Source organism: Zophobas morio, unplaced genomic scaffold (genome assembly GCF_036711695.1).
Source record: "Zophobas morio isolate AGI-343-1 ecotype UQ-CSIRO unplaced genomic scaffold, CSIRO_AGI_Zmor_V1 ptg000021l, whole genome shotgun sequence".
Classification (NCBI taxonomy): Eukaryota; Metazoa; Arthropoda; class Insecta; order Coleoptera; family Tenebrionidae; genus Zophobas; species Zophobas morio.
The window spans coordinates 1,896,922-1,909,849 of record NW_026972126.1 but is presented as its reverse complement, the minus strand read 5'-3'; the positions used below and the strand labels follow the sequence as shown (position 1 = coordinate 1,909,849).

The 12,928-nt window shown below is 32.5% G+C and overlaps 4 protein-coding genes across 5 annotated transcripts; 1 reads left to right on the top strand and 3 right to left on the bottom strand.

Annotated features, from left to right (window-relative positions):
* Positions 1 to 22: 22 nt before the first annotated feature.
* LOC135133327 (SUZ domain-containing protein 1) lies at positions 23 to 1,352 on the bottom strand. The gene is made up of 4 exons (XM_064061696.1): positions 1,236 to 1,352; positions 1,049 to 1,107; positions 760 to 996; positions 23 to 702 (listed from the first exon to the last, which is right to left on the bottom strand). Exons 1-4 carry the CDS (start codon positions 1,296 to 1,298, stop codon positions 600 to 602), a joined length of 462 nt encoding a protein of 153 aa, XP_063917766.1. The 5' UTR covers positions 1,299 to 1,352; the 3' UTR covers positions 23 to 599.
* Positions 1,302 to 3,561, bottom strand: LOC135133325 (uncharacterized protein). Of its 2 annotated transcripts, XM_064061694.1 has the most exons (6): positions 3,378 to 3,561; positions 2,574 to 2,823; positions 2,391 to 2,522; positions 2,250 to 2,339; positions 1,440 to 2,197; positions 1,302 to 1,386 (listed from the first exon to the last, which is right to left on the bottom strand). In XM_064061694.1, the coding sequence occupies exons 2-5, from the start codon at positions 2,682 to 2,684 to the stop codon at positions 1,448 to 1,450; spliced, it is 1,083 nt and encodes a 360-aa protein (XP_063917764.1). In that variant the 5' UTR covers positions 2,685 to 2,823; positions 3,378 to 3,561; the 3' UTR covers positions 1,302 to 1,386; positions 1,440 to 1,447. The 2 variants fall into 2 exon arrangements, with proteins under 2 accessions (XP_063917764.1, XP_063917763.1); XM_064061693.1 differs by lacking the exon at positions 1,302 to 1,386 and having other exon boundaries at positions 1,392 to 2,197.
* On the top strand, positions 2,876 to 6,781 carry LOC135133323 (translocation protein SEC62). Its single transcript, XM_064061689.1, has 7 exons — positions 2,876 to 3,047; positions 3,557 to 3,683; positions 5,203 to 5,477; positions 5,528 to 5,715; positions 5,772 to 5,958; positions 6,006 to 6,160; positions 6,217 to 6,781. The coding sequence occupies exons 1-7, from the start codon at positions 3,012 to 3,014 to the stop codon at positions 6,359 to 6,361; spliced, it is 1,113 nt and encodes a 370-aa protein (XP_063917759.1). The 5' UTR covers positions 2,876 to 3,011; the 3' UTR covers positions 6,362 to 6,781.
* On the bottom strand, positions 6,336 to 12,927 carry LOC135133326 (tetratricopeptide repeat protein 36 homolog). The gene is made up of 4 exons (XM_064061695.1): positions 12,784 to 12,927; positions 12,548 to 12,736; positions 6,917 to 7,092; positions 6,336 to 6,869 (listed from the first exon to the last, which is right to left on the bottom strand). Exons 1-4 carry the CDS (start codon positions 12,872 to 12,874, stop codon positions 6,801 to 6,803), a joined length of 525 nt encoding a protein of 174 aa, XP_063917765.1. The 5' UTR covers positions 12,875 to 12,927; the 3' UTR covers positions 6,336 to 6,800.
* Position 12,928: the final 1 nt, after the last annotated feature.

Sequence of the window (12,928 nt, the reverse complement as noted above, 5' to 3'; positions counted from 1 at the left end):
ATCTAAAAAGACAACACATACAGAAAATATTACGTAATATATTTAAGAATTGCACAACCACAATAAATATAACTTAACATTAATAATATACAATGAGCAAAATTAACACTGCAACTCTCAAAACTATCAGAATATGAATAATAAAAATATCTTACATTATATTTACACATAGTTGTATAAAAAAGATGCAATTCTCCGTCATGGTAATAACATCTACACATAATTACTTTAAAACACTGCCGTATGAACAGCAACTGATTGTATCCAGACAATTCTGTATGAAAAGCTTAATTACGTGTTCACTAATTCATATATGAAATTATAAAATTGAAATAAATGTTGTAAGTTAATCCTTGCTAAATAGCAAGTACTACTCACACTATTACATTATCAATTACAGCTAAACATGTTGCACTATGTAAAAATTGTACAAGTCTTTACAGAGAGGATATTTGCAAGGCAATTTTGTTTGCAGTTAGTGGCCTGAGTACCTCCCCGTTAATTTCACATATCATGTTAGATGGATATTATGTTATAAATGGTAAATGATATGTGAGTAATTTGAACATACAAAAGAACTTAAAAACTAATAAATTATACTATCTACGTATGTTGAAACCTTTTGTCCCATCTGGTCCTCGTGGCAATCGTATCACATTATCCAAGTCCGCAGAGCGAGCTTTACTGGGAACTATACTTATTCTAGAAAAGCAAAAATCATAAGTAACGTTTAATCTCAAAATCGTCACTATATATTACCTTTCTTCTTCAGTTTTTTCTGTCTCTCCTAAAATTCGTAATCGAGCTTCAGCATATTCCTGCTTCCTTTGTTGAAGGGTTTTCTTGGGCTGAAATACTTTTGAGTCATTGGTGTTCTGTGTTTCTTTTGTAGGGCGTTTAAGTATTTTAACGGTGGGTTCTGGAGGCACGTACTGAGATCTTAAGGCATCGTCTCCGGTTAAGAGAATTTTTATTGGCATTGAATTTATTCCATTGCTATAAGTTAAAAAATAATAGTACTGTAGTGTTAGGTGCCAATTCAAATTACCTTTTGGTCTCCAGAGACTTGCTCGGCGGGATAATTGACTTAAACTTCTTTTCTAATACCTAAAATCAGTCCACTTTAGTGGGGATAACCTCAATTAGAACTATTGTCAACAAAAACTACAGACTCATTTTGAACCTATTACTACTATTTGTTAAGTAACTGTGTTAAAATAAGAAGAAGTAATTACATCAGTCTCCTCGATTTCTTCCCAACTTTCTAATACTTCTACTTCTTGTTGCTTGGAAGCCATGTTTTGTCATTTGTTAGTTTTTTCTTGTTGCCGAAATTGGTACAAATGAAAAATTTGGCTCAAACTTAAAATTTCCCTAAACTTTGCACTAAAAACGTTTAAATTTTAGTTTATTTTAAAGATAAATTTTACAAATCTCACACAAATACTTATTTCTTAAATAATAAATCTATAAAATGAAACAAATTAATTGATTCAGCTGTTGCTGCAATTCCTCTGTCGGTTTCTTTTTCGGCGACGTTTCGCTTTTGACTATGTAATCCATTAATTAAAACTTTTTGTGATTCATTCTCTAAGCTAATTTGTATCATTTGCTTGTCCATAATGGGCACAACTAAATTAAACTTAGTAATTTTCTTATTGATCTGATCAGTCAATTTCTCATATTTACAAACAATATTACACCATTCTACGTTTTCATCTGAATTCAAAGGGTAAGATCCTAAATGGGACCTTTCCAATGCAATACCCTTCCGCAATTCTTGTATTTCTTCTCTAATTTCCTTTTGTAAAGTAATCCACTCAGGAGTAAACCCATTGTCAATTAAAACTTCATTTAATTTATGAGTAACAAAGTCTACATATGGATTTCTATTTTGGTGATTCGGAAGAGGTTTTCCTGAGCCAGACAAATTACTAAATTCACCTTTAGACATAGATTCTTGAATTAAATCCTCTACAAGGCGGTCCAAACCATATTTAGTTTTAATATTGTGTTTTACAGGTTGTTTTGCTAGAACAGCTCCTTCTTCCGCAGAAATTTTTGATATACGATGTTTTAAAACATTTTCAGCCGCTTGAATTGCACGCACCTTCGTATACTGCTTCTGGCGTTGAAATGGAGTCCCCATTCCAATACCATCATAACTTAAATATTGTCTGTGTTGTGGCGCTGTATGCTAAAATATTTTGTTACCTACATATAACATGTATAAAACATATTTCTATTACCTTGATGTCCTGTTCTCTGACAGTATCATGTTCTACGTCCCATCGTTCCGTGGATTTTTTATTAAGCAAAATTTTAAAGGCTTTATCAATCTGAAACAAAAATATTATTTGTTTGGCCGTATTTAATGCGAAAATATTGACTTCTGAAAATTTATCCGCGTCAGCCTCTGCTGTTCCGCTGTCAGGGTGATATTTTTTAACTAATTTCAAATAAGCTCGTCGAATCTCCTCTTGATCACTATCTTCGGGAATTCCCAAAATTCTATAACATCTCTGCAATAAAACAGTAAAAATATACATTTTTCCCACAAACAGAATGATTACCTTGTACTCCATCATTTTCGCAAAACTGGTATAATTAAGGCATTTCGTCGAAATGGGTAATCGTATTGGTTTTTCAATTTTTTTGCATAATAATGCGCTCAAAGAAGCCATTCTTCTGCATAATACTATGTACTTTGTAAAGAAAAAATCATAAAAAATAAATTTGAAGTATTTTTAACAATTTGAAAAATACGCCGAATGTCTTCCAATAGATGACATCAGCAGTCCTGAAAATCCCGTAACGCGCTGTCTGTAAAAAACTCATTTTCATTAAATTAAATTTCAAATGGTATATAATTGGTCATATCGAGCTATTTTATTGTTAAACTAGCCCATCAGTTGCTCTTAATGCTATCATTTGACAACGTAATCGCATACAAAGTCAGTTAACTGTAAAATTTTTGGGAGCACTGACGTCAACAACGTAGAACTGTCAAAATGGCGGAGAAGAAGAAAGGAAAGAAACGCAAAGAGGTAAATTTGAGTAGTTTTAGTGCTAAATACCGTGAACCGTTTAAAATCATTAATTTAGAACGTGTAACGTGAATAATTCGTTCAATTAGTGGATGGACAAAATTTATCTAAATGTGTTACTTTGACCCAGGGGACTGCTGACAAGTTTTCTTGAGTAATTAGGTGACGTTGCTTTATTTCTCCTTTTCGTTTTGTTGTATTTGTATATTTTACTAAAATATCAAGAGTGAGGTAGACGCAGTTCCCCTGTGATTGTTACGACACGAAAGTAAATTTTTCAGATTTGGTCAACAGCTGTATTGTCGGTGATTTAAAGAACAAAATACGCACCTGGTTGTGGCGGGGTTATAGCCGGTGATTTTATTTCGTATTATGTCTAAAAAACGTTGGATCGTTTTATTTGAAACGCAATTTTTGTTCTTTACGAAATGACGTTTTGTTTTGTTTTAACTGAGTTGGCAACAGTTTGATGTGAAGTTGCACTTACATGCACTTTTATTCTTTTGTAGGAGTACCAGTCTACAGATTCTGTGGATAAACCATCAAAAGAGGAATTCGTGATAGCTAAATGGATGCGAAATAACGTACCAATTAAAAAGACCAAATTTCTTAATCACAATGTGGAATATTTTACAGGTAAGAATTTAGTTGGGTACACAAGAGTACTGTAAGATCAGATTTGAGTCACATCACAAGACTAGTAGTTGGAAGCACGTGGTTTATTGATGAAGAGTTTTGCTACATGTATATATATGGGCAAATGTTATAAACTAGTTTTATTGCTGACAGAATGTTGCACTTAATAATAGTCCTAGTACTGCCTTTACATAACTACATGTATTTATTTTCGAGTATCCTACATATATTTTTTTAATATATACTGCACATGCAATGATCATTGCAAACTCAGTTTTACAGAAAAAATTAAAAAGAACAATAATTACTGACGCACTCATGAACAGTTATTTAATCTGTGAACAAACCATTACCACAAATAATGAGAGTGCAAGCCTGTGCATCGCTTGAAGGTAACTCTCTGCTGTCTGTGCTCTGGTAATGATGTAGAGTAGACGCTACAGTTGTTCTTTTTGCCATACGTTTTATAAAATGATTATTATTTGTTAAGTGTAACTTTTTTGCAATGTTAATTAAGCCAGTTTAACCTCAGAAGCATAGAGAAATAACTTATTTGAAATGAATTTTACGTAAACAAAATTAGTTTACCGTTGTAGGTCTTGCGGTTTAAAATGCATTTCTCGTAATTAATAAATGCTCCAATTGTTGTAGACATCATCTCAAAATTTATTAAATTAATATTTATTTAAAAAATATGCCCTAAAGTGCAGTGTTGTTTTTGCTGTGGTAATATGTACATAATTTTTTAAAATCGCTTATATCAAAAAAAATCATGAAATATTTTATTAGTTCAATCAAAAAAGTTTTGTTGAGGTTACACTGTTTACTATTTAATTAAAAAAAAAAAACCTGAGCAAATAACAATGACATGAACGTGAGCAGAGAGTAGCGAAGCCAGTTCCAAAAAATGTGCTAGCCAGCAAATGCCTGCACATAAACAGCGCAACACGGTATCGACCAATCTTTTCGCCTACTATATTGCATTGGGTCGATTTAGTATCGCTTGTATTTCAGTTGCAATAAACATTATACATGGGCGTCGAGTACTTAAAAATCTCGAGCGAACACTTGTTGTGTTTGCAAACTCTCGACCTTGATCAGAGTCCGAACAAACTTTTGCACGCCTATGAATTAAAACTGTCTCGCCGCTCTCTATGAGAACCTGCTCTGTTCGTCTTGCCTCCTTTTTTTTAATTATATTGTACGTATTAAAATTCGTATATTTATCCCTACCAGAAAATTACTGTTACATTGTACTCAACAAAATTTATTGATTACATGATTTCAACCGAATTGATGGTGGTGTTTCGGTGCACTTAGATTTTATTGTAAATTATAAAATAATTGAATAACTGTTAACAATAAATTGTACCAACCGCCGAAGTAACAATTGCTTTGTCTAAAAAAAATCAGCTCACTGGTTAGATGAAAGTTTAATTTTTTGTTTTATTGTTCGTTGCACTTCAACTTACCGTGTTTGTGATGCATTAATCTTAAAAACTTTGTGCAAACATTGCAGCCAAGAGAGCAGTGGACGCTCTCATGGAATCAAAATGGGCCCAGGGGGATGAACCATTCTTCAAAACTCGCGAAGACATCATTGATTATCTCCACTTAATGTTAGTACATAAATTTTATCATAGAGCTCGAAAAGTACCAGTTTCGGAATCAGAACTAAAAGGTAAAAAGAAAGAGAAAAAAATTGAACCCGAGGAAAAAGAGAAAATCAAAGAAAAAGAAAAGGTTACTGATGCTGAAAGTAGCGTCGTTGAATGGAAAGAAAAGGAACAACAGGTTTGTGTAATATTAAAAATTATAAAAAAGGTCATAATTTGTGATTTTAGCCAGAGAAAGAAAAACGTAAGAAGAAAATTAGATTAGATATGCATAATGATCAAAGATTTGTTGACGGAATGGATGCATATGTTTGGATTTATGATCCCATACCCTTCCATTACTGGATAATCGGAACTTTGTTAGTTCTTGGAGCAATAGGAGTTTGTCTCTTCCCTTTGTGGCCACCAAGCGTTCGGTAATCCACGCTGTTTAATTTTTAATTCTTTTACTAACCATTTTTTAATCATTCAGGCTAGGAGTGTATTATTTGAGTGTTGCGGCTGCTGGGTTTTTGGTAACAATTATTGTTTTGGCTGTGATTCGCCTTGTAGTTTTCTGTCTGATTTGGGTGTGCTCTATGGGTAAACATCATTTGTGGATTCTTCCAAATTTAACTGAAGACGTTGGCTTCTTTGCTTCATTTTGGCCATTGTATAATGTAAGTTGTACAAATTTTATTTGGCGACATCTCACACAGTCTTTCAGTATGAGTATAAAGGAAAAGATAAATCCCGTTCCAAGAAAGAAAAAGTGAAGAAGAAAAAGAAAGATAAAGATTCGGACGCCGAACAAGAATCTGAAGATAAAAGTAAATTAGGTACAGAAATTATCCAACAAGTGACGAATGGTTCAGAGGATAAGTAAGTTAAACTATTAAAATAAAATACTGTAATGTGATTTATTTAAATGTTTTTAGGCATAGCGAAGGTGGCATTGGCAGCCCCGAAGGAGGAAGTCAGGTGGAGGTGTTAGGAGCTTCAGAAACGGAAAGTGAGTCAAGTCAACGATCAAGCACGGGCAAAGATTTTGAAATAGTTGATCAAGATGAATTGGAAAATTAATGTGTAATTAGTTCGTTAGTTTGCAGTCGCACATTTTCGGTCTGGTGTAGATAAGATCTGAGGTCACTTGATTCAATTGTTTTCGTTGTGGGTGATTCAAGAATTTAAATTTTGTTTGCAAGTCAAGTGGACCTACGGATTTTTGTTTAGTTTCCTATTACAAGTTTATTTTACTATAAACTATTCATTTTTATTAAGAGTTCATAGTTTGAAATTTATATGAAGTGTTTGATTTTGCATTTATTTTTCCGTTACATTGGATGACTTGGGATTAAAGATCTTTGTAACTATTTGGTGCTAATACTTAAATTGCCCATTTATTTATTATTTTTATCTGAAAATGCATTTAGACAATTTATCTTACCAAGTGTTTTCATATAGTTATTATATTGATATACAGAATAAAGATATTGTATATACTGAATTTTTTGCTCTGCCATCACAGGTCTTCCATAACTTTTCGTAGCATCTGATTGCATAAAGCAGCATAGGGATTCATTTCTACTAGCTAGAAATTTGAATTTCAAAAATTATCAGAACACATCGTGAACCTACTTGGCTTTTTGCAAACTGACTTCCCATCTGTGCAGCAGTTTCAAAATCTTCCCTTGCCAAGTCGAATCGTGAAGCTCGTCTATGTAGGATGCCACGCTGACAAAGCGCTTGAGATAAAGTCCTCTTCTGGTTATTCTGAGCGAGCTCAATCGCCTTAGTCAGGTCATCAAGTGCTTCTGAATAAGTCATGTAAAAAGGGAAAATGTGACAGTAATGCTACAACGTTTATTACCTGACGACACCGAAGACAAAAATTGTTAACGCGATTCGCCAACCACGTTGGCATTATGTAGACAAAACTACATCGTAAAGTGGAATTACAACAACGCTAATTTATAACGCGAGGGAAGGACGGATAGGATAGATTTGTTTAGATAGTGCCAAGAAGGTCGGTGAAATGCCACAACAATTTTTGTCTTTTCGGTGTTGTGGAGTAATAAACGTTACAGTGTTATCGTGCATCGAGAGTTTTTTTTTTATTATTATTATTTTAGTTCATATAATTTATACTATATCAGGATGAGCTCTGCTAAGGGCATATTGTTTTATTTCGTTTTATGACACCACGAAGGTTACATAAAAAGGTGCGAAACAGATGTTTCTAGGAACTGTGGAATTTATGGTTTCAATGAGCATTTTTCAATGTCTAGAGGAACAACGATCAAGTAAAACTCACGAAAATTAAAGTATAATGTATGACATAATGAAATTGTAATTTAAGAACTTTTGCGATATTTGGAAAAGCCAATAATGTCTATTCGTTTCGTGCTGTATTAAAAATTGCCCAATAGGTGTGATCACGTGAAAGGCGCATAGCAGTAGCGTGTGCTACTGTTCAGCCCAGTTGCTGCGTTGTCTAACCAATCGCAAAGCTCCGTTTGTTGTTCATGTAGTCCTCTGGCGTTTTATTATTGCAACTGTTTAGTGTATAAGCAATTATACACTAAACAGTATGCGGGATTTTATCTCACCGCTGCAATCCCCCAGTTGAAGAAATAAGGTGTGTTTTATGGCGAGTAGCGGGGACGCTTTGATCTGGTCCACAAGGTCGTAGTCAGTGCGTCCCTAGGAGTGTTTACAGCTAGTAAAAAAAACTACTTCTGTATTACTATATTACTTCAAATAATAATACTCGATGCCCTTTTTAATTTTTCAACCACAGGACCACAGATTTGTGATCTTGAATTGTTATATTATGTTGATATTGTCCAAAAGAAAAATATAATTTGTAATCAAACTATCGCCGCGACAGCACTGGATCTAGCGTATGAGATACAATTCGGCGCGTTGATAATTGCAATAAATACATACATTCTGCGTATTCAAATTAATTACACTTAATACTGGATCTAAATATGAGGAGCTATTAAAGTGTTTGTATTATTTAAACGTATTAAAAATGTAAAGTTAAAATAATTTTATGTTATGTGTGACGGCGTGAATACTTATACGCGTGTAGTATTTTCTTCAAATAATTCAGAAAATATGTGCTCTCGTTTTATTCATAATAATTATCTTAATTTATTTACTAAATTCATAATTTGATTAATAATAATACCTACAGATAAATAAAAAATTTTAGATTTGATTCATTGATCTGAAACTTCATTCTGCTCATAATATGTGGACATTTTCTTTAAAGAAATGTAATTATTCGTTATTGGAAGATAAGGAAATAAGTTTGATAAAATTCTATTACTTTTTACCGTGACTTGACGTGTATCAAATTCTCCATACAAGTCATAGAAGATGTAACTATGTCCTCGGTAAACGTTTAAACAAATATTAATGTTATTTCCTCTAAGAACACCTGACAGTTCAGTAAATCGGCCTTCTTAGTCATTTTTTACATTAAAACCGTGTTAAGTCAGTGACAGAAGAAATTATTTATTATAACTAATTAACTAAAACTTAAATCTTTGATAAATATCTGATATTTAGTTAAATTTAGTTTCACAATTTTTTTTTTTTTCATTTTGCTTGCTTATTAAATTTCAGTAATTTCAAAGAATCGTATAATTATTTCCAATTAAACAAATTTTAACATCTACATCACATAAATTCAACAAGCATAATGAGGGCTCTGTGATTCAGAATTCTTTGGTTAGTAGGAGGTTTAACATTTGTTGCTGTTGGCATCAGTTCGCACTTTAATTATTCAGGTCTTCCGTATAAGTACTGAATTGCATAAATATAATTTTGAGATAATTCAAAGATGCCTCCGGTATCTCGGTGTTAATACACTGTATGGACTTGTTTTGCCTTCTTGGGAGTATCAAAGCCATAAAAGCAACTTTCTAATTTATGTAAATGAACTGCATCACATTAATTTCTACTACTTTGAAAAAGCACGTCCTAATATTAATTTTTTTTCTATCAAAAACCAGATTTTCCAGAGGTACATGTTCTATTATTTTTATTCTCAAAAGATCTATCAGCAAATGAAATAATTGTTAGATTCCTTGGTAGAATACCCTAACTCTTAAATTAGAATACTCTTGACACTGTTTAGTCTTTCTATTCTTTCTTCAATTTTTGTATCTATAAAGAGAAAAACGAAGCAGGTTTTGTTTTATTCTATTTATTTACCACATTTAGTTTGAGTAAACCAACTCCGAACTGATGGTGAAGTTACCTCGTGAAGAGAAACGTACACAGCACTATGTTGCAGAGGCCAAAAATTCATTATGAAATATTAATATTACAATAATTTTTTCTGTTGATTTTTCACAATGTCATTTTGTCATACAATTTGCTCAGCAGTTTTCTATAAAATGCAAACAAATTTCATGCTGCTTTATTGAATAAACAGTAACCCTCACAGAAACACTTAAAATGGGGCAGTTATACTTACAAATAAGATTTTCCGACAATTCCAATGAAACTAGAATTCTGCTAATGGTAATTTTATAACGCCCCTATAGATTGCTTTTGTCTTTTTTACTTCCCGAGCGTAAGCAAAGGAAGTATTGTAATCGAGTCCGTCGGCCGACTCTCTACTTTTACGTTTTCTCGACCTTTCATGACCCCTAGAAGACGAAGAAATAGGTCTCCCATTTCCGTCTGTCTGTCCGTCTGTCCGTCCGTCTGTCCGTCTGTCTGTCCGTCTGCCCCCGGGTTTTTATTAGACAGATAATCTCCGAAAGTACTCGACCGATTGTTGTGAAATTTTGTACTTCTTATATTAAGAATATCATGTAGATGGTAAAACGCTAACCAAAATTTGTCTAATCATCCCCACCACTAATGCGATGACGTCACTTCAAAATTGTACATAGTAAATGGGTTTTCAATTGTATAAAATAACATAGTCCTACACATGTAGTTTACAACTCTGAATCGACTTTTCACCCGAAACGTCCAGATTTTTGGAAAAAAAATCAAAATTATAAAACAACATTTTGAAATTTAATTTTTAATCTGCTAACCAGAATGCTTTGAAATGTTGCAGATGTTTTAAGGCTATAAAGAGCATCATAAATCTTTAGTCAAAAAATATTTGCTTATCCCCTCCAAAAACTTGATGACGTCAGCTCAAAAGTTTGTGGAATAAATCATATCTAAAATGTACAAAATATGATGAGTCTGTACTTGTGATCTATCAGCCCATTCATATTTTTTGGATTTGCATATACAGGGTGACTCAAAAAATTAATGAATGCGTAAATATATTTTATTGATTTAATCAGGAACTACAAAACCGAATGCTCTGAAATCTTGCAGATGTTTTAAGGTCATAAAGAGCATAATAAATGTTTAGTCAAAATATATTTGCTTATCCCCTCCAAAAACTTGATGACGTCAGCTCGAAAGTTTGCCGAATAAATCATATCTAAAATGTACAAAATATGATGAGCCTGTACTTGTCATTTATCACTCCATTCATATTTTTTGGATTTGCATATACAGGGTGATTCAAGAAAATAAATGAAAGCGTAAATTTATTTTACTGATTTACTCAGGAACTACAAAACCGAATGCTTCGAAATCTTGAAGATATTTTAAAATTATCATAAGCATGGTAAATTTTTGATCAAAACGTATTTGGTCGTCCCCCCTAAAAAATTTATGACGTCACCACAAAATTTTGCTGAATAAATCCTATCTAAAATGTACAAAATATGGTGAGTCTCTTCTTGTGATTTATCATTCCATTCAAATTTTTTCGATTTGCATATACAGGGTGACTCAAAAAAATTAATGAATGCGTAAATTTATTTTATTGATTTAATCAGGAACTACAAAACCGAATGCTTTGAAATCTTGCAGATGTTTTAAGGTTATAGAGAGCATAATAAATTTTTAGTCAAAATATATTTGGTTATCTTCTACAAAAAACTGATGACGTCAGCTCAAAAGTTTGCCGAATAAATCGTATCTAAAATGTACAAAATATGATGAGTCTGTACTTGTGATTTATCATTCCATTCATATTTTTGGATTTGCATATGCAGGGTGACTCAAAAAAATTAATGAAGGCGTGAATTTATTTTATCGATTTAATCAGGAATTACAAAACCGAATGCTTTGAAATCTTGGGAATATTTTAAGGTTATTATAAGCATGGTAAACTTTTGTTCAAAATGTATTTGTTCATCCCTCCTAAAAAAATTGATGACGTCACCCTTAAATTTTGCTGAATAAATCCTATCTAAAATGCAAAAAATATGATGAGTTTGTACTTGTGATTTATCATTCCATTCATATTTTTTAGATTTTCTTAAGAGGTGGTTCAAAAAAATTAATGAAGTCAATTTATTTTATTGATTAAATTAAAGGCAACACTTATTATTAGTATTACACCCCAACCAACCCAATTTGGTAGACACAAAATTTGTTAAAGGAAAAACTCGGTTGAAACATAAGGGTAGCACGCTTATTTACATCGACTTTAACATTACAGATCTGCATTTGTTTTATGCGCTCACTTGGTTCCGCGAATGTGAAATAGACATGTTTATAATCAACCAATTGTGAATTTCACCGTCAAGAATTAAAATAAAACCTAATGTTTTATATAATAAGCGGAAGTCGAAACAATAAAACCGATGGTCGTTTTGTTTACAGTTTCTCTGTTTGACTCTCACGTATGCTGTTACGCCTGTCATCTTAAATTAAGAATGTTTATACATACACGATTTTCAGTTGCCTCTGATACGTATACGTGAGTAAATTGTTTCGTTATTTTATTGATTATTACAAATCAATACTCAAAACGACCCAATTCATTTTCCCGAAACTTTGAGAATATAATAATTTTATTCTTAGTATTACACTACATCTATCCCAACTGATATACGTGTCCTTGCAAAAATGTTGATGACGTCATCGCAATTTTTTTTTAAATTCCCACTACAAAAATGTAATGAGAAAAAAAAACACAATAGGCATGCAGTCGTCAAGTTTCCGACAGCGAGGGAAGTACTGTCTAAACTCTTTAGACCAATTTTTTTTGTACCGTATACGGGTAGTAAATTTTAAAATAATTTGATCAATAAACCGATAATAAAACAAGTACACCCTTTAGCATATTATCTTATTGGGTAATAAATCACAGAAATTATAAACATAAACAAAAAAGTTAAGTTAGTTTTATCGTGAGGAATACCTGTATACTGTATATGTATTTACCTGAAAATCTTTTCTGGAACTGATAGACATGGGCCCTATTGTTGTAAACGGAAGCTCGTTTGGGTGCTGTATCAACAGCTTTATTTAATAACTCGAGAGCTTCCTCAAATTTACCATTTTCAGCCATTTGCACTGCTTCAGCTTCCATTTTTTTAGTTTGTTGCACTTCTGGAGTGTTGTCTTCAACATCTTCAAACCAGGTATGACTCTTTGTTGAATAATAAAAATGTACGCACCTTCAAGTTTTTGTGCCGTGTCAGGTAAGGGTAAGTTTGGATACAGCACAGAATTTAAAACTGCAGCATCATGCTCACTTAATTCAGACATTTTCACGCTGACAAAGGAACGCAATAAAGGAAAACAAATTCAGTTAAAAACACG

What these genes read in the sequence shown, in the direction of transcription:
- LOC135133325 (XM_064061694.1), bottom strand. Translation starts at nt 2,684, where the DNA reads ATGGCTTCTTTGAGCGCATTATTATGCAAAAAAATTGAAAAACCAATA. An exon ending in CGAAAATGATGGAGTACAAG is followed by an intron (nt 2,523 to 2,573) that starts GTAATCATTCTG and finishes GTTTTATTGCAG; the next exon opens with AGATGTTATAGAATTTTGGG. An exon ending in ACGCGGATAAATTTTCAGAA is followed by an intron (nt 2,340 to 2,390) that starts GTCAATATTTTC and finishes TTTTTGTTTCAG; the next exon opens with ATTGATAAAGCCTTTAAAAT.
- LOC135133323 (XM_064061689.1), top strand. Translation starts at nt 3,012, where the DNA reads ATGGCGGAGAAGAAGAAAGGAAAGAAACGCAAAGAG. An exon ending in AAGGAAAGAAACGCAAAGAG is followed by an intron (nt 3,048 to 3,556) that starts GTAAATTTGAGT and finishes ATTCTTTTGTAG; the next exon opens with GAGTACCAGTCTACAGATTC. An exon ending in ACGAATGGTTCAGAGGATAA is followed by an intron (nt 6,161 to 6,216) that starts GTAAGTTAAACT and finishes AAATGTTTTTAG; the next exon opens with GCATAGCGAAGGTGGCATTG.
- LOC135133326 (XM_064061695.1), bottom strand. Translation starts at nt 12,874, where the DNA reads ATGTCTGAATTAAGTGAGCATGATGCTGCAGTTTTAAATTCTGTGCTG. An exon ending in CACGGCACAAAAACTTGAAG is followed by an intron (nt 12,737 to 12,783) that starts GTGCGTACATTT and finishes CCTGGTTTGAAG; the next exon opens with ATGTTGAAGACAACACTCCA. An exon ending in GTCAGTTTGCAAAAAGCCAA is followed by an intron (nt 6,870 to 6,916) that starts GTAGGTTCACGA and finishes TCAAATTTCTAG; the next exon opens with CTAGTAGAAATGAATCCCTA.
- LOC135133327 (XM_064061696.1), bottom strand. Translation starts at nt 1,298, where the DNA reads ATGGCTTCCAAGCAACAAGAAGTAGAAGTATTAGAAAGTTGGGAAGAA. An exon ending in AAGTCTCTGGAGACCAAAAG is followed by an intron (nt 997 to 1,048) that starts GTAATTTGAATT and finishes TTTAACTTATAG; the next exon opens with CAATGGAATAAATTCAATGC. An exon ending in GAAAAAACTGAAGAAGAAAG is followed by an intron (nt 703 to 759) that starts GTAATATATAGT and finishes TTGCTTTTCTAG; the next exon opens with AATAAGTATAGTTCCCAGTA.